This window comes from Lampetra planeri, chromosome 2, assembly GCF_965212315.1.
Source record: "Lampetra planeri chromosome 2, kcLamPlan1.2.h2, whole genome shotgun sequence".
NCBI lineage: Eukaryota > Metazoa > Chordata > Hyperoartia > Petromyzontiformes > Petromyzontidae > Lampetra > Lampetra planeri.
In genome coordinates, this window is record NC_136108.1 from 33878117 (window position 1) to 33898697 (window position 20581).

The window sequence follows — 20581 nt, forward strand, 5'->3', positions numbered from 1 at the left end:
TATTTCCCATCGGGGGGGGGGGCAATGCATCATCAACCTTTTAGCGTGCGTCCTGCCAAGGTCTTCACGAGTCGTCGTCGTCTTTATAATCTGCGTGTGGTTCACAATTCGCGTGTCCCATCGCCCGTTTCTCGGCGTAATTTGAATGCCTGCATTCCTCCACGCGTATGTTCACACATCTTTTGTTACGTGCTTGCGTGTTAATGTCCTTGTATCTGATCCATACGTCAGAGCAGGTATTATAGACCATGGACAAACGTCGCTGGACATCTGTGAAAAATAGCTGTATAGCTCATCCGATTCATCCAGTATAAATACATTCTGATTCTGTTAACTTTATCCTATTTTTTTAAATTAATAATCCGTTTTTCAAACATAACTTGCTCCCGTCCACCTTTTTATTTCATTTGTGTCGATTCCGATTCCTATTCTACAAGGATACAGCGTACAATCGAATGTATAGCATCGGATAGGGCAGATAGCATGACTCCCCTAACAACAAATACTCCCCCTGAAAGCACCAGCTGCTGTCCAGCTTGTTACTCGTGGGCTCCTCTAATTGTACTCGACGGAATGAGCCTAATTAGACGGTGCTGCTTAACCGTTTCCTTTCCTTTGCGAAGGGTGTTTGTCCAAATGGCTTTTGGCAATCGTTGTTTTCTTTGTTTGTTACAAAACGACGTAACCAATGAGCTACGTACCGTACGAAACAAGTTCAACATACATACCGTGGATCTTGAATCCTTGTTATACCTAGTTGCTCGCGTGTAATATGACGGTGTCTGTTGTCGAGTAACGTAATGGACAAAGTGAAAAGGGAGGCCGAGCAGTACCAGACGTGGAGCCAGAGTTGGAAGTCGGATGTCGAGGTCGTGCTGGGGGTGAGTTTGCGAGCTTGCTAGTATTAGGGGTAGGGGATTCAGTTTGGTTGGCTGTGTGTGCTGCTTTGCATCATAACCCGCTTGTCCCCTCCCTCCCATTTCCAAGTATAAAAAAAGCATTCGTCAATAACATTTCCCGAAAAAGAATAACAGAAAACGTTTTGGGTAATGGATCTTCTTCACAAGACAGAGAGGCCAATGGTGGAGGCCATTTCCAAGGATGGCATCTTCACTTTTTGTTCGCCATCTCACTTTTTGGCATCTCATTCGATTACACTGGCATAAGGTATTCCAACGGTTTTAAGGTAATTTTGGGGTGCTGATTCCAAATCTGGCATCAGTTTTTGTCTATCACATCAGGTTTTTGAGATATCAAATATTGCATTTTCAATAAAAACTGTAGAAGAAAACTAATAAATAAATGTGGATATCTACATTAAATTATATTAAAAACAATATCCTAAAAATACAGCACCATATTTTAACACTAAAGCAGTCACTGACTCGCAACAACTTGCAATCATAAGTGACAGAGTTAATTTCGAGCAAATCTGAGATCAGATTTGGAATCATTACCCTGAAATTAGTCTAAAACAGCTGCAAAAGTCCAGGCCAGAATTTTTTTTTTGTTGACCAGTGTAATTCTTCGCTCTGCGAAAATACGTTTTAATATGAACAGACTCGAGGCAATTGTACCAGTTGGTTAGCTTTATTAACAACAATAAACCCATATTCAGTGAAACACATTAATTAAATGAAAGATTTTGCATTGAGAGAGCATTAGAGCCTTGTAAAGCTTTTAGTACAGGCTAGAAAAAAAGGGAAAAACACAAATCACAGAAGCGGCGAGTCAAACCAAAGTGTCACTCGTCATAATGACAATGAAGACGTAACCTGGCAATCACCCGACTGCATCTGCCACGAATTTTACCCAATTTGGCAAGCGAAGCATTGCTTTGGTGTGCACGCTTCCCTTGACACCCAATCGCCGTCTCTTTAAAACAAAATGCGCCAATAAGAATCAAAGCAACGGTGAACGCACACACGTTTTTAGACAACGGAGCCAAAGTCGGGAGCTTTTCATTTTTCATCTTATATTAGGGTCTGCACAACACGAGCACAAACATAGGACAATGTATGCGCCTCCACTACGCAAAATAAGGTAATTTTAACGAAAGGTCGTCAGGGGCAATATATATTTTTTTACAATTGGACTCTCAGAAACGCATGTTCTGATGCTCAGATGGGCATGTGTGTTTCAAGGCCTGATGGTGGAAACATGATCTTGGGAAAAATGTTAAATTTACCTGTGCACGATGAAGACCAATTAAGCCGGTATTATTTCTGGCCTGAACAGGTGACCAATCGACCGATGTTGAAAAACGCCAGAGTTGAACTACGCCGCCATTTCAATTACGCAGTTTAAATACACTACCGATCAAAACACGCCCGCGTCCTAACGTTGAGGATATCATCACACACGACGAAACGTCACGATTAATAGGCTAAAATGAAATTCAGGCAGCGCCGGGTCTGTTGCCTGCATATCTGCGGCTGTGCCACACGGGAGCCGTTTTGGAACATTTCCCCGCCCCGCTCATCCCCCCCCTACCCAACGCTCATTTATCCTTAAGGCCACATTCAACACGGCTTGGTTGCCCTGCAGGGGATTTTGCGCACCGATTCAGACCCTTCACTGCCAGCTACCGCCGCGGTTCCACCTCCTCCACCACCACCACCACCACACCTTGTGCTTCACGATTTTAGCGAAACGAAACGACTACGGGAGCAAAAAGGCCCAGAACACGAATGCAACACTCGTGCGAGTTCAATGCGCCTGGTTACAAGCAGACACGAGGTGTTTTTCTTCTGCCGTCGACTCAAAACCACTGCGGGACACACAGCTCAGACCCGCTAGATGGGGGTGGAGGGCTCACAGATTAAGACTGTAAATACTGGCCATATCATTTAAACGCTCATAAGTTATATAGTTTTATATATAAGTATGCACACGTACATACACTTGCAAGACAAACGCATTTTAAAGCAAAGTGAATACTGTAATATGCTGAAAGAGGACAACTGGAATACACGAAATTGAACATGGAATTATTACAGGTTATTTGAACATATTTAGAATAGACTTATTTTAATTTTGTGAAACGAAGCAAACTGCTAAAATGCGGCTACAAAAATTTTACTTGACTACTAATTCATTAATCAGCAGCCTTGCGGGGGCGGGGGGAGGGGAATTACACTTTGCAAACGGTACGCCCTGTCCATTTGTACACAGCACGAGTTCATAAAACATGGGTAACTAAAAGCACACACATGGCTGTTTCAGAGCAAAGTGCATAAAAGAAAAAAACAGAAAAATGTACTGACTAGGAACCCCGGTGGCAAACCAAACAAAAGTAATGAACATATGGGTTATATTGTACATCATAAATAATCAACAAATGTATTTTTTTTCTCTTTACATATTTACAAAAATGTTGGACAAAAATAGGAAATAACACTCTGCATTGGCTTTTGATTCCATTCCCTAAATGGGTTATTTTAAAATGTTTTTTTTTCCTTTATACAATTTGGGTGGCGTTTTTATTTTTGTGTGGGATAAAAGTGGCTTTACAAAAGTAACAAACAACTGCCCCCCCCTTCCCACCCCCAATGTGCCATCACACACACGGCGGCCCCTTCACACCCGGAGCCCATGTACATTTGTACATCGTCGGAACGCTTCAGTCCCTAGACCCAACGCAAACGTCACCTGGTACCAGTGTAAAGTCTGTACTGTTGGCAATGAGCGAACAAGGTATATTGCTTTAAAGGATACTTCTTTAAGAACGTTTGCAGTCTTTTTTGTTTTCTAAAACAGAAGTCGGCAACTCCCTCCCCTCCTCCGTGTTGTTAAAAAAACACAAACCGATCTATTTATCATTTCAAATGCACTTTATCAAACCAAAGTACCTGCTGCTGCTTAAACTATGCCTTGACAAAGCTGACTAAGCCAATCACTTATAGCTCTCTTTAATCATCATCACCATTCCAAACATTTGAAGAAATCGAACTCACGTCTCATTTGTTTTTTTAAGCAAAACATTATTTGTTTTTAAACCGTTTTCTAAAAACCTTCCTGACACAAGATGAAAAGCACACCGTCTGGAGCTTGTGTGCGTGCGCGCACGCCATCCTCGGGAGCTTTCGTGTCTGCCAGAGCATGTGGTTGTTCAACAGGCAAGTCACGCCCCCTGGACCACATGAGGTCACATGTGTCTCCCCCTCTCTGGCAGCTGGAAGAATAAAAGGCGCCGATCTTTACGACGATGGCGAGCGGCGCGCCCAAACACTTTGGAGCACACATGGGAATGCAGACATTGTGTTTTGAGTTAGAGTGAAACTCTTTTTTTTTTGCAAAAAGAAATCAGACATAGGACTATAAAATTATTAGGCCACGGCCTCTACCCGTCTAAAAAAAAAATGTCTAAAGCAAATACTGCAACATTAAATTGTTTAGTCGAACAACGAAGCAATTTTTTTTTTATTGTGAACTTTTAACTACATCTTGCACAGAAAGAATCGACCAGCATCAGCTCAAGTACCCTGTAATAATTAAAAAAGTATACAAAATAAAACATGGGCAACACAGTTGGTGGGGGGGGGGGGGGGTGGGAGGGGGTCACAGATTTTTTTTTCATATACATATAAAAAAACTCAAAATTGTGTTTCCAAAAAATAATAACCAAGCATTCCTTAACATTATTCTAACTCCAGACACAATGTTGCGTGTGCATTCTCTGCAAGCTTCCACGATGAAGACCTCAAAAGTCAAGTGACCTTCCTACATTCAACAATCTTTAAATTATACATCCGAGGTGCCTCCGTGTGGAAGATCCGATTATTTTGTTCGTATAGGGCTGGAAAAAAAGATACGACTTTTACAGAGTCAATATGGACCTTACCTGCTAAAATCAAAAGTTTAGTTTAGTTTTAATATGGGTAAAGGTGCTGCCCTGCAATTACTTACTCATAAAACTAGCACAAGGGCCTCCACTAGAGGGAGCTATAGAGCCCAGCTAGGCGGTATTTGGCCTACTCTTCCATACCACAGACAATTTGAAAGCAGTGAGGATACCCACACTTAACCCCACCAAAGGCAGCCTGCCAATTGACTGTGGTGGCCCATTTATACTGCTGTATGGGGGAGACTACGAGAGGTTTCCATGATTGTTTCAACTGCCGCGCCAGGAGATTGAATAGAACCGGCGATCTCTGGATTGCAAGTCCGGTGAGCTCCTAACTCTTACACTCTGGCAGCATCTCAAGAGTTAATGTACCAATTAAAATTAGAAATAATTAGCATTACAGTAATTGTATTCGTGTATTCTTTTAAAGTGCAATTTTACATTTAAATATTGTTAGCTTTTAGAACTTTTTTTTTAAATTATATATTTCAAAGCACCCTAGGGCATTTTTTTACCCATCTGTCTTTTCAGAATTAATACGAATTCCATCTATTTTGCACACCTAACTTAATAGATTTTTCCAGCCCAAATACAATGTAACAGACGAAGCGTCGTTGTGACATCGTGTAATACTGGTGTAGCCTGGGCTGAGATAAATTACAGTGCTTTGAAAGAAAGCTTTAATTATGTACAACAGGCTTTAATCATTAAACATTGGACCTCTGTCCGCTGTCTGAGGCTGAAGAGTCTTGAAAGTTATACGTTGCTGGTGTTATTGGTTTAACCTGTCAGTGTCAAAATCAAGGAATACATTGTGTGACTTCTTGGGAAGATCAGCAGAAATTCTGCAAAACAAAAGACACGGGAAGACAGAGTGAGTAAAATATCAACCGGAGAAGTACATGTGGCGATCACTTGAAAGCCTCGTCTAAGTTTGGAATTACGAAGAAAGCGACTGAAGTGGCTACATTGGTGTGAATATTTTATGGAGCAAACCACAACTTTTAAATGTTAACAGACGGATCGTGTCATTTACTCTTCGACTATGTGAAGCACTCCCCTTTTTCTGGTATTAGAAGATGTAAATAAAAAAATTCAATACAACCCATGTAGCTGCTGCACAACGCCGGGAGTCGATATATTTGGCGGTATTATTGCTAAATGAATATTACAAACGGGAGATGATGCTCCAGTGATGGGAGATTTTTCTTTACGGCAAGAACGGCGGACGACATTAATAATGATCGAGCGCTTGAACGTTTGGCACCAAAGTTGTCGAACAGCTTTCCACAAAACATTCTTTCATCCATCCAGATAGCATATTAATACAACTCAAATACGAAATGGGCGAAACATATTCTCAAGCACAATCTAACGTTTCTACTTTGTTTATCCTCATTTGCTCATGTACATTGTCCAGACTATTGTTTTTGAACAATGTATTTGTTCTGCAATCACTTCCTCTGCACTCTCACACCTCAAGACCGGTTCGAGATGGGAGTCTTCAGACCTCTCCACTAGATGGCAGCGCACACAGTGATCAAAATGGAGACAACAGTGTTTCTACTCTTATCACAGGCTGTGTACAAGTTACAACCCGATTGCAATTCTACGACAGATACTGCATCAGTTTGTGGCCATGGTGATCGCCCTTCCAAGTACTAACCAGGATCACAACCCAGCTTAAGTTCCCAAGGTCGTGCAGAGGGCCAGACCGATTTTGCAAATTACGAACAATTTGGTCAGAGGGCTTTCAACACAAGACGACGCCGCCGAAGATTTAGCGGTCGAGGTTACCGACCTGTAATGTGTTGGTCTCTGGGTGCATCACGTCAGAGCTCGGCAGCTGGCCCGGCAGGAGGCTGGGAGGCCTCATGGGAGAGTCCGTCACCTAAGCAACGGAGATTTGAGAAACGTTCGTCAAGGTGCATTCTTTTCGCGGGCAATCCACTCGGTAAACTGAACAGAGGGGGGACACCTTACTGGCACTTTGTCCAGCACACAAAGGACAACTGCGAGAAAAGCAAAGAGTCATAAGAATGTGAACCTACTAGGGCTGGAACAAAGAGCCGATCGGGTCGCATTTATCTTCGCTTACGATTACTGGGGCACCTTTAAAAATGGGGGCCCGCTCCAACATCCTGCCTACTGAAGGCAGGAAAGCTCCCCCAAGCCACGCCAAGCGTGACACGGCTGATGATGCGGGGAGGATGTCACCAAACCACACCCTCATCACCTCCCGTCCAGCGACACAAGTGGCGACAGAGGTGGGAGAACTTGTTCCCCACAATAACTTTCATAACAGATTACTTGAATAATTGGATAACCCAGCTCGATAAGTTAAATTGATTATTTTTGTCCCAAACACTCCGTTTTTTTTCCCCTTTACGTATACAGAGTACAAGCCCAAATGCCCAAAACGCCAAGTGGCCACGAACAAGCAGCACTACTGAAAGCGTACAAGACAAGGGAGAGGGTTTTGAGAACAGGCAATTACAACGGGCAACAACAAGATAGTGACCAACCTTGTCTTCACTGGCCATGTTGCCGTACTGATCGTAGCCACAGGGGGACTCCACTTTCATCGCCTGTCTTACCAGATTCATCTGTGGATAATTGAAGTACACATTTAAAACATTAATGAAATAAAATCGGAGCCACTTGCAACAACCTGGAGACGGTAGCGAAATGTCATCGTTTAAAAACACGTCGATTCAATAGCTGTGGAGTTCAAATTTGAATGGTTTTTAGTGTTCAAAACTGGTAAAGGTGCAGCCCTGCATCTTTTTGCTCACGCAAACTGCTGGTGGAAGGGCCTCGATGAGAGGGAACCTTAGAGGATAGTTTGGCCTACTCTTCCATGTTGGCCAGACATCTTGGAAGAGGTGGGAGAACCCACACTTGACCCCAACGCACGCGACCTGCCAATCGACTCATTGTGGTGCACCCATTGATGCTCTCAGATGGACAGAGGCGGTGGTGGTGGGGAATTTAAGAAGCTTGCACCGTCATTTCGCCTGCCGCGGCGGGAGATGGAGTCGAACCTGTTACCTCTGGATTGGAAGTCCCATGCGCTAATGCTAAACCATTACACCACAGCAGTATCCCAGGCGAGTGAAACTGGCCAATATCTGCCTTATTGCTTGTACAATTGAGCACACTAATTTGGCAAGTGATTGAACAAGTGTGGCTGACGCTAAGACTAAGGGCCACTGCCCTAATCGTCGCCAAGTACATAAATAGTTTCTTCAAAGGCAACGTTGTTGACGAGGGCATTCAGTTTTATTGTTAATTATACTGCTGGGCTTGACAGTGACGGGAGGGATTCAAGAAACTTGCTCCATCGTTTTGATTGCCACGCTCACCAATTTCACCACGTTTAAATCTAGTTCATGTTAAAATTCCCGAACCGGTAAATACTGAAGGTGGCTTGCTAACCGCTTTGTCATCGTGAAAGCCACAACGATGAAGACAGCCACAGATTTTGATTATCTTGTTTGAAAATCTCCATGGCAATGGCAGCGGAAATATTTACTGAAATTTCAAACGCTTTCCCGAAGTGTGACAGCACAATCACAGGTCAAACCTACCTGCTGCATATCATAGCTCTCTTAAAACGAGTGACATAGGAACTGATGACAGCTTACTTTGCATTGAACAAACGGAATAAAAATTACACAAGGATGAATGAACGGGGTTGACTTCCTACTAAATTACCATATATATTAAAGCAGAAAAAGGTATATATATCAGCGGTGTTTCTAACCTACGTTGACATGCGGATGAAAAATATGGACAATGACGAAGAACACTGCACAAAAGCTGAATTTTACACACCAGCGCGGAGAGATCGAGGCTTGGAATTACACCGAGAGAATTACAGTGGAAGGGGAGAGAGACAGGATGAGGAACAAGGTGAATCAAGAAGGTACGCAAAAGCTAGAGACATCATACGGATCGTGAATGAAACTAAGCGGGCTTGGACGGATTATGTCGCTAGAAGGGACGATGGGCCAGTGGTCAATATGAATGCATGTATTACTTATTTCGCACCGTATGTAGCCAACAGTGCTAATCAGAGGTGCGGGGGCTATGGTTAGGGCTGGCCCTCTCCGCTCTGAAGGGCTCATTGCCCTAAACGTCAGCCGAGCAGTGGCTATAGGTTTCAGTTTTAACGCACCGTCATTGCATTGATGGTGGTGATGGTCGTGGTTGGTGCTGCATGTGCGGGTACAAAGACAAAGATCGCCCGTGTAGCCTCAACAGACTGTTGGGGCAAGTGCTGTTAGCGAGTAGCACCTATGAAGGCCGATTCGGCGCACGAGGCTTAGTGGACCGAGGGGAGGCCCAGGACCGGTTCAGATAATCGTCACTGGTGTTGGCCGTGAACGGGCATCGAACTCGGGTCGCCAGGTTCGTAGCGCAGTGTGCTAACCGCTACACTCCCGGTACAACACCACTACCACTACCGACGCATCACAGAGTGGCAGCCAAACGAGGAGAAGATGTCCCAGATGACGTGCACTGTGGAGATGAAATCAGTTTCACATGCAGACGCTGAGGGTATTATTCATTATTAGGCAAAGCCAGGAAAGCTTAACCGAGTCTAAAGACATTTTTTCAGGAGGGTCCTGCCAAGTATTTCGCAGTAGGGCGCAATGATTGTTGTACCGCAAGACCATGAACACATGAGAGATGGTAACGGCATGGCAAGGCCTTTATCCACCATTGGACAGAACATGATCGATGACGATAAGCATATGTACATACAGGGTGATCACTTTCTTGACACCCCGCCAATTTATTTCTCAACAGCCGAGTGAATAGTGAAATCGATGACTCCATAACTTAACATCGGCATTGTTTTCTCTACACATTTTCACTTGTTATGATAATCATTATCACAGTGGGGCACCTACATGAATGCATCACCCTGTACACGTCGTATCGACGAGGCAACGAGTAACGCCGCACACCCACCTGGCTAGCAACCACATCAGAGGGCAGCTCTGCAGACATGCCCATTGGGCAGGGACCGGCCACCCGCGCAGCACCATTGCCACCACCGCCGCCGCCACCGTCACCGCCGCCTGCTCCCATAGACTCCGGCAGACCCATGCCACCGAAGGGGCTAGGGTTGCCCGGCCGCCCAAACTGCTGATGGTACATCTCACTGTGCACACGCGCCAACAGAGAACAGCAGCCATTAGGAACGTGCGTTGGCGCGAGCGGAAAACGCGCGTGCGTAGCAATACATTACACACGCACCGAGCTCGTGACCCGATTCCTCCTTGCGTAGGTTTTTGCACTTGTGCCGCGTAGCTTCTTCGATACGTTTTATGGTTGTACCGCGCTATGCTCGGCACGACGCCTGACGTTTCGCCGCACGTGCTGGGAGCTTCTTGAGGTTGTTCCAGGCTGAAGAAGCTCCAGGCATATGCAGCGAAACACCGGACATCGTGCCAAACAACGCTGTGACCAAATCACCCGGAATGTGCCGGACTTGGTCAATATCTTGGAAGCTAAGAAGCAGGGTTGAGGCCTGGATAGCAAGCGCTTGGATAGGCAACCACCTTGCATGTGGTGGGCAGCACAACAAACACACTCTTTTGTTGTACTGTTCTTCTACGTTTCCGTATCTACGATTCCTGCCTTCACCAACCAACGGTCGATTTCGAGGTTGAGTAATTTAACCGTCAACATTAGTTTTGGTATAAAACATTTTGATGAAGAAAGGATGCCTTTAAAGGCACAGCGGGATTACTTGAGTGTGCCTAAAAGTACATTTTAAGTAGCTTTTCTATCCTCCACAAAAGTTCAAGCCCACATTGAGACAGCATGGGTGGGACACACAACCTCGACTGTGCAGCCAGGAATTATTTTCTTGTAGCGCAGTTGCTCAGCACAGGCTCAAAGAGCCCAAAAACGCCAAAGGGCCAGTAACAGCACTATAAAAATAGTAATTAACACATTGAACACATTTCTTGAACAATGCAAGATTATAAAGAACTTGGTGAAAGGAGACAATGGGAGGGAATTCCAAAGTCGAGGAGTGCGAGGCATGGAACAGAAAAAGTGTTGTGACCTGTAGTGTAGTGGCTGAACAGTGGGCGAGACCAAACAGGCAGTCTTGCAAGACTGAGTCCTCATCATGGGCGATGGAATCAACGAGTTAAGTTCATGGCAATGGTAACAGTGGCAGTAGCAGTGACAGAAGAGTGAAAAGGAGGCGACCGACCGCCAGTGTGCAACAAGAGTTGGAAGTGGCACATGTCAAACCTGTTGGTCATCGCGCTGGTGTCCCAAGGCTTCATGTCACTCGGAGCCTCCATGAGCAGGCCCTGTGGGGCCAGACGCGGGGACAGCAGGGGGCTGCCGGGTCCGGGGGCCATCCCAAAGCCTGTGTCCGACGGCTGGGACATCCCTGGACAAATCAAACATTCTACATGGGCAAAAAATAAACCACACTACTACGGTGAGGATTTTATCAAACATAACTTACGCAACCATACCAATGCGCCTGAAGAACAACATTTTTGATTGGCTTATGTCACCTGCTAATAGTAGCATGTTGTGACACAGTCATTTTTCAATCCACAGCTGGACAATAGAGAAGAGGTTTTTATAAATTTGCACCATTGTTTCGACTGCCACGCCGAGAGATCAAATGGAACCGGTGACCTCTGGATCACTAATCCACTGTGCTAATCGTTACACTATGGCAGACTCTATGCGAGTTTGGCAAATGTGCAGTAAAAGTCAGGATAGCGTGATCTAGCTGATCGAATATAAGTGTCCTTACCTGAATGAAACTGGAACACATTTTGCTGTCCCATGCCCGGCCCATATTGGCCCATGCCATCTGCTGTCATCATACCTCCTCTTGCAGCCATCCCACTTTGCACACCTTGATGCATTCCTGGAGGGAGATGGTTCCACATTACCAATGTGACTTCTTGAATGTCCGATCCGTATACAAAACTAAAATTAATAACACAGCACTGCCACAGATTCACTGTTCTTTGCTGCTGCCGATGGGTTGTGCAAGAAATACTTTCGTGTTTTGTGTGGAGAGATTGATATGTGAAGCAGACATTGTCTGCTCATTTATTTTGTCATTAAGCCAGTGTAGCACGCTTTGTCCTCATTTAAAAGTGTATTCATTTATTTTATACATTTGGCCGACTTTCATTATTCACAGTGGTGACATCCACGTCACTTTTTAGTGCCTGTAGGCATTTGAATCTTTTAAATCTTGACTTTAAGCTTTCGTGACTGCAGGAATTCATATTCTTTGGGTCTTTCGGTAAAGTTACGTAGATAGGTAAAAAAAGTCAATTTCACACGAAACGTATTTCTCTAAGGTACTTTGCAAGCCCACTGGCCATCAACAAAGATTCGTTCATGAAGCCATCTATATATATACAGACATAGACACAATTTCAACCGAGAGGATGGGTACAAACTCAGCAATCACTGAAAGGACGTTATCAACCAGTTTGAGTCATAACTGGCTGTAATGTTTCCATTTTAGCACTGTCCGTTGCTCACTAGTTTTTTAATCTCTCACATTAACATAAGCTCCTCCAATCACGCTCCCCCATGGCTCATGCCCCGCCCACCACGTTCTGACACTTGGGCGACCTCCATTTTAAACCTTGAAAACAGTTTGCCTTCAGAGGCTAACCCCTCTTTTTATCTCCACCTGATGACGACCACTTGTGTTGCGATCGAAACGTCGTAGTTTTTTGTAATGTTTTTGAACCTATCTACGTGACTTTACCGAAAGACCCAAAGAATATTTTCATCTTTTGCTTAAAATTCACCTAAATCCTCCTAAAAAAAACTCATATTCTTCAATCACACTTATTACATCTGGCAACGGCCATCCAAGTGCAGTGAAGGATGGTCATTGCCTGAAACATAACCTATTAAATATTTTTATTTTATGGCAGTGATATTGACGAACGTGTTGGATGTCTTATTTGTTAGCAGCAGTTGGGCACTGCTGCTAAGCAGCACTATGTAAATCCGAAATAGAATAGAATAATTGTTTAAATTCTCCTCTCTCCTGAAACAGACTTTTGATGTTAACGTTCTTGTTATTGCCTGTAATTAGCTTGGCATTCCTCGCCTCTGGCAATGTCGAAGTGCAACTTGCATCGCACTGGCCTGCGATATCTTTTTGAACTTGACGAGGATAGAAAAATCCCTGACAATGTGAGGTTTATATCAATGAGAATTATACCAATTCATCTTCTTGGTTCTTTCGGTAAAGTCACATAGAAGGGAAATAATAAAATAATAAAAATAAAACATTATAAAATACAATTCTCACGACGTTTCGGCCACAACACAAGCAGCCGTCCTCAGGTGAAGAACAGGGCTGTCGGAAAGACAGCATCTGAATGAACACCACCAAGCTTGGCAGCGTATATTTATAAAAAAAAAATCATGTCCATTTCAGTTCGCCAATACTCTTTCAGAAATCTAGACCTTAAAGATTTAGAATACATTTTCACATGAAGATCAGGAGGTTCCAGATGTTACATTTGAAGGAGATTAACACTGCCCTTCACAATATGATTTGTTTTACTTTCATGTGGATTTCGTTCAACCAGGTGAGAACTCAAGAGACCAGGATAGGTCTAATTGCAGAATCAGAATATTTATTTACACTGGAGTCCGATGACCTATAAATCTCTTTTTCACACACGTCCAATTTGCAAGAGTGATCTGGGGAATTATCTTGCCAGCATGGGGCACAAATCACTGCTGTGTGTAACAAATCCCAATTTGTTAATTTGCAGGTACATTTTTTTTTATTGAGCAAATTTGACGCTGGCACAAAATGGCCTACTCTTGCAAATTATGTCAGCGATGGGGGGTAATATTTAACTTCCACTGTTAATCAGATGGGCACATCGTGTTATGGTTATTGCACGCGCATGAATAATCAAGGTGGCCGCTGGATTCAAGCGGTGCACTTCTGCAGCGAGAGGTGAATGGCGCCGCCACTAGGCCTAGGCTCCTGGATCATAAACCGTGGACATGACCACAAGAAGTGGAACCCAGCTGTCGAAACAAATTGGCAGGGGGATTTTGTAAACATTAATTTCCATGGAAATTAAATACCTCAATCGTGGAATGATACCTTAAATCATTGTTCATGTAAGTTGCTTGAGGTATTAAACCACAGCGGCAGAAATTAGCAGGAAAATTACTTCAAGAGAAAAAAGAAAACTCACTTGTTTTTAAAACCATCAGAAAAAAAACAACGGCTCCTTGACATAAAAAAAAACAAGTGCAGACTTGACAGAGTTCTGCCTCAGAGGGACACCCAGAGCCGGGGAAGGCACTTAATTCAAGCATAAATGTTCAGTAATGATGCACGATTCTCCCAAGTTTGACCACGCCACACGCACGCAATGTTCTACGCCACTGAACGTCATGGGGATTCTTTGACATGAACATTAATTACCATTCTCATTGCACTTGTTCAATCACAATGCGAGCAAGCTAAACATTAGGCAATGTAGCTGCCCTCCAGAATAACAACAGCACCGGTCTGGCCCTCCGACGTGTTTTCGGGTTGTGTCGCGCATTTTTCAGCATGCGGGCAACTTCAGGAACTATAATAAGAAACTCATTTTCTCCCGTGATTATACAAATATAGTATTGTTGGCTCTTGATGACGATTGGCTCAGCACTCTGATATGGATCAGACCATAACGGTGAGCTCCACAATTCAGTAGCTAAAGAAGTTCTCAGTACTTGGGAGTGAAATGTCGGGACATCATGTCAAACACGCGGCATTGCTGTTACAGATTGAGCTTTTAGATTAACGATGCCATTAAATTTGTAATGTGAAGTCAAACAAATTACATTTTCTACGTGTACAAGCGTTTAACGGGGCCAATTATGATTGTTTTGGATTTCCGATAAGCTGAAGAACAATGCTCACAGAAAAATGTCACAATTATATATGAAAGGTAGCAATTATAAGTATCAAAAGGACAAGATACAGAAAGTGAAAATAAAAATCCAGTTAGAATGACTTGCGGTTATTAACGGCACAAATTTGGCCACGTGACCTAATCCAAAAGTCAATTATGGAATCATAACATTGGCTCCGTAAACACATTTGTTAATTTAACCATTGCTGTTGTTATTTTGAAGTGAAGCTACAATGTCCAATACAGAGCCATGCATGGCACTGGCCACAGTGTTTGGAGTCAAGCAAGTGTGGTGCATGGTAATGTATGTCCATGCCGTACAACACGGAGCATTGCACAAGAGTACATCCCATAGCTGTACAGCACAACCACAAAAATCTACACGGTCGCACCGCAGCGCTCACTGCATTGCGCGCTTTCAGATGCGCTGTTGCGGCTGTGTGGAATGCGCTTCATCCTGATATTAAGAAGCCACTGGAGCTAAGATTGCAAACAGCTTTTTGTGTTCAGTTTGTTGTCGTTCCCCCGCACCTCCAATTAGCACGGTTGGCTATGTACTATGCGAAAGAAGTTCAACATACATACATAAATATACTCTAAACTTAACATTTTAACTGGTAAGGCCCACTGAACTATATAGCTCCTTTTCAGAAGTGACCTGGCCACAAATGATAGCTCAACAAAGTGGCTTATCATGTGGAAATTTATAGCAGTGAAATACCTTAAACGATTGTTTCTAAATATGGAGGGGAAAACCGGAGGACCCGGATAAAAATTAACGCGACCAGGGAGAGACACATGTAAACAAATATACAGGCGTCAGGGTCGGGATCGAAGCCACAACCTCTAAGATACCAAGCTAGGTATAGTAGTAGGTTTTTACCCTTTCAACTGGTACAAAACTGACACCTTTATACAAGGGATCATGTTTGCAATAACCACAACACAAGCAGTCAAAATGCAAACAAAAATAAATAACTCTGATAATGATATGCACTGTCCTTGATGTTGATTGGTCCACACCCGAGACAGCTTTTCTTAGAGCCTAGTCTCCATTGGTGTTGGGACCAGATGATGCCAAAAGGCGTACAACTCAAAAACAGTGCACTATCACAGTATTGAGAGCTCGGGGTAAGCATTTACACTATGAGACCTCCTTTACCAGTGGCAAAACATAGTGGTAGGTTTTAGTACCAAGCAAGGTAGTTAACGCCTCGCCACTGCAGTGCTGCCCATCCAGCCATCTCACGAACACAACACACCACAAGCGTAACTGTGACGTCGCCTCACCCTGCGCGGAGAGCGGGTTGCTCGCACCCGGCGAGGGCGGGCTGCCGTAAGGATGGGAGTACGTGTGGCCCTGGTGCTGGTAGGCCGCCTGGCTCATGGCCACCTGCCCCGCAGACGGCGCCAGGCCTGGGTGCCGTGGCGGCGCCGGCACGCCACGGCCCAGCGTTCCCGGGGAGGGAGCGAAAGCGGCCTGATGCTGTGGTCTCATCATTCCTGTCGCGGCCACTCGCTGCTGCTGCTGCTGCTGCTGCTGCTGCTGCATCATCTGCCGCTGCCGCAGTTGCTGGTTCAGCATCTCCCTGTGGCGCTGCGCCAGCATTTGTGAATTCAGGGTGACCTGTAGTAGACAGGAGAAATATATATTAAATAACATCTCACCGCAGCATGACCACTGCTGCTATAGCTGCACAGAGCATTGTCATTCACTGTAAATGTCCAACTACTCTTAACCGTGTAAATATAACACGTACTTTCACTATTTGAAACTGCGCGTTGGTAAATTTTACGCGGCGAGTGTTTTCACTGGTAGCTCTCCTCACCGCTAATCATGGTACACGACCTCGTGATTGTCACCTCAGTGTAAATAAGGTGCTGCATCTCGGTTGTGAACTCCTTAAAGGCAATGACAACCGAGGCGAACGGTGCCCTAATTCTCAGGCTGCGTCTTCACACAGGCTCGTTAATTTTGTCTCGTCACAGTCATGCCTGGGTCTCTCTGCTGGGGGGAGTCGTGTTCATCGTCACGCCTGATGATTTTCATCCAATCATTGCCCTTATTGACTAAAACGTTGATAAAAAATATTCACCATATTCTCTGGATTATAAGATGCTCCGGAGAGAAAAACATACCCACACCCCACAATTTGTAGTTATTTTGGGAAAAAGTTTTCTGATGAAGTGAATACAGTACTATGAAAAGCCGTCTTCCCGAAGATGATGAAGAACGTGCTGCTCTAAATTTGGGAGATCTCTCTTTCTGGAAGATGATTCTGAACGACCAATTGTGTTCCTTCTGTCCTCTGGGTGGTCGTGTACTGCTACAGAAAGCTGCCTTCCAGAAGATGATTCTGGAAAACACGCGGCTTTAAATTGGGGAGATGTATCATCTGGAAGTTGGCTGACGATACTGAATGGACGTTGGTGCGACCTATAGCCTGGTGAATACTGCGATTGCCAAAAATTTTCGTCACTAATTTCACAAACGAATTTAACGCTGCGACGACACACACACACCCGACTTGCCGCGGATGCGTGCTGGGGCAGGCTGGCACGCAGGGCAGGGCTGCCCGAGGGGCCCGGGTAGAACTGCCCTCCCATCATCGCGCCTCTGTTCTGAGCCATCTGATGACAAGAGAGAGACAACGCGTTAACAAAATAATTTCCGATGCAGAGTCCACGGGGCGGACGTATTAATTTCTTACTGGATTAATTAGTGCCGTTAAAAAAATGTAATAACATATTGAATTATATTCCAATTGTACTCTCGGCATCATGTCACGAGACAAACTTTTTTTACGCAAAAAAAATTCAGAGCTATAGGTGTACCACCTTGTGTCAGAATGGTTCCAGATATTATCACACAACTTGTAAGGCAATGGAGAAAGATGCATTAAATCCCACCCCACTTCTGTCCACCCAGCAGTATAAACGGCGGGTACACCGCTGTTCGTCAATTGGCAGGTCACATGTAGTGGGGATTAAGTGTGGGTCATCCCACCCCTTCCAAGGCATCTGACAGGTGGATAAAAGTAGGGCAAAATAACCTCTGGAGGGGCTTTTTTTTTACGCTAGGCGCTACGATGGCTTGCCTGGTATACAGGAGGTCGTGGGTTTGATCCCGACTGACGCCTGCTGTATATTTGGAGTTTGGATGTTCTTGCTACACTGCTATACATTTCCACGTGACCGTTGAACTATCATTAATGGCCAGGCCGCTTCTGAAAAAGTACTATACAGCTCAGTGGGCCTTACCTGGCAATATAAAAAGTTTCATTTACGACTACAAATAGCATTACTCCACAAGTCTCGCGTGAAAGGCCCGCGCAAATCCCACGCACGAGCACCTGCTGCTGGCTCTGCAGTCGCTGCTGGAGCTGAAAGCGCAGCTGGGCCGAGTTGAACTGGGCGGATGCCGTTGGCCGCACGGCCCTCATCGCGGCCGCCTGCCGCGCCTGCAGAGGGTGCATGGGTCTCGCGGGGCTCAGTGTGCGCATGCCGCCCCCGCACAGCGCCGCACTGCCGCCACCGGGATAGCCGCCCTGCGAAAACTGGTGCTCCATGTAGGGGTGCATGCCGGAGTAGACCCCGCCGTGGCTCGGGTCCGCCGTGTAGGGCGACTGCCGGGCGTAGCCAGCGAGAGCGGCCGCTGTCTGCTGCTGTTGCTGTTGTTGCGTCTGCTGCTGTTGCTGTTGCTGCTTGTGCTCCATGGACATTCCGGACATGTCTGGGTTTGCTGAATACATGGGCGGTTGCAGCTCCATCGGCCCGCACTGCAGGAAGGCAATTGAGCGGGTGTTTGTCAGGACGCTGCAGTACGCTGCCGGCAAACACGCTGCAATAATTTACGTTGCGCAGAAAAGGCTTTTGCAGACATTTGGCAAATCTCTTAAGATGAATGAACCGATCATAAGTATGCGCGGGGAGGATTGAAACGATTTGCCCTTCCCATACCTGTGAGGTCATGATTCAGGGTCACAAATTAATTAAGAAATTGATTCGTTTTGCCTTGTTTGTAATGTCTCTTTCACTCAAATATCCTAACAGCAGGTTTTGTAAATAGTTTATAAACATTTGCAATATCAATAAATGATTCCTACACACACATTAAAGCAAGCATTGGTTTTAAACAAATTGTTACTCTTTGCCAATTGCAAGGTATGGGGCCCCAAGCATTTCAGTAAAAGTTCCAGTATAATCTGGCTTAACGCTGGTGACTGGATCCACAGGAGAAAATAGAGACGTCAAAGGTGCAGTGCTACAATTACATTGCTCATATCACGTCATTATTGACAGAAGGGCATCCACTAGACAGCGCCTATAGAGGGTATATGGTCTCCTCTTTCACGTTGAACAAACATTGGAAGAGGTGGGGGTACCTACAATCCATTTAAACTGCTGCTAAGTGGTCAGAGGCAGGCGGTGGGTGATTGAAAAAAGTTGGACATTTTTGTAACTTCCATGCCAGAAGATGGAATTGAGCTGACGAACCTGTGTAGTCCAGTGTACTAACCAATAACCATTACACCGGGGCAGCTCCCGTAAAATACACGGGGGCGACCCGCCGCTTGTGCAGTGCGCGCTTCGCCGCAACGGCTGGAGGAAACTCGCCTGCATGATCTTGTCGATGCCGAGCGCCCGGTCGATCTCCGCGAGCTCTTGCTCGTCGGTGCTGCTCAGCAGCGAGTGCAGCTGGGCCATGAGGACGAGGTCGTCACCTTGGGACTCACGGGCTCTGGACCCCGCGAAGACCATGCTGTCCGGGCCAGGACCCATTCCGGGCCTGCTGGTCGCACGCGAGCACACACGCACACGGCCGTGGAGTCGTTAGTTTGAGAAGCGCTGACGTGGCCGAGCGGTGGCGCATTCGCCGCCGCTCGTCGCAGAGTTTGGCGGTTACACGCCGGCGGCCGCCCTGGTTAATATACTGTGGGTGTTGTTAATTTAAACCCATGCACCCGTCGGCTCCACAGTGGATATTAAAGATCCCGTTAAGAAAAAAAAAAAGGAGGCCATGTATGCCGCAGTCATTGTCAAAACGTGCCAAATTTGATAAACTACTTGCAAATTACCTAATTGGATAAAACCAAATGGCAACGTAGCCTCTAGTGGAAGACTATACCGGTCTGTCAAACATAGTGACTTCCTGATATCCTTGTGCAATAAGAAATGTTTAGACAATGCTTATTTGAAAATAAAACAAAATGAAGAATGCTTTATTGCAAGAGTAGATATTACTTGTTTCGGTACCTTCCGTGATCTCCCATAATGCTCTGTTCCATTCCCATCATGCCCTCCACCCACTGCTCCGGTTGCTGCTGCTGTGGTCGGTACGGTAGGTCGTCCATCTCCAGACCGAGGTCTGTAGCACCTGATCGCATGCCAAAGAAAAGCAGCAGAGTTCAATGTCTACCCGCGGTTGAGAATCTTGCACCGCAGTTTCAGCACCGCCTTCTTGGCAGAGCGGTGGTAGATTTGCCACTTGTTGCAGAGTTTAGAGCCCATCGGCTGGCCTGGTTAATACTGCGGGCGCATTAAATGTGAACTACGTGCTGTCTGCTTCACAGTGGACGTTCAGGATTCCATCACATTATATTCAAGAGAGAATAGGAGTAGAAGGTGGCCACGTGTGTTGACGTCATGGTCCCATTTTAAAAATTGTACAAATTGATCCCAAATCACTTAATTGGGAAGCAACACAGCAATATCGCTCCATACTGGCAGATTCATGCCCACTTGGGCTAGCCGGTGCCGCGGTCACCTTGCGCCACAC

General features: G+C 45.3%; 1 protein-coding gene across 11 annotated transcripts in view; it reads right to left on the reverse strand.

Annotated features, from left to right (window-relative positions):
- Positions 1-1571: 1571 nt before the first annotated feature.
- Positions 1572-20581, reverse strand: part of LOC144732348 (nuclear receptor coactivator 2-like) — an 80225-nt gene continuing 61215 nt past the window's right edge. For 8 of the 11 annotated variants that reach the window (XM_078613835.1, XM_078613908.1, XM_078613830.1 and 5 more), the window contains 11 exons: positions 20059-20179; positions 19420-19594; positions 18156-18581; positions 17326-17433; positions 16093-16429; positions 11649-11765; positions 11126-11288; positions 9827-10019; positions 7372-7452; positions 6648-6737; positions 1572-5691 (listed from right to left, as the gene is read on the reverse strand). In XM_078613835.1, the coding sequence (XP_078469961.1) occupies positions 5680-5691; positions 6648-6737; positions 7372-7452; positions 9827-10019; positions 11126-11288; positions 11649-11765; positions 16093-16429; positions 17326-17433; positions 18156-18581; positions 19420-19594; positions 20059-20179 (1823 nt within the window). In that variant the 3' untranslated portion in view covers positions 1572-5679. The remainder of the gene's footprint in view (positions 5692-6647; positions 6738-7371; positions 7453-9826; positions 10020-11125; positions 11289-11648; positions 11766-16092; positions 16430-17325; positions 17434-18155; positions 18582-19419; positions 19595-20058; positions 20180-20581) is intronic. The other 3 variants (XM_078613884.1, XM_078613893.1, XM_078613901.1) reach the window with 3 other exon arrangements.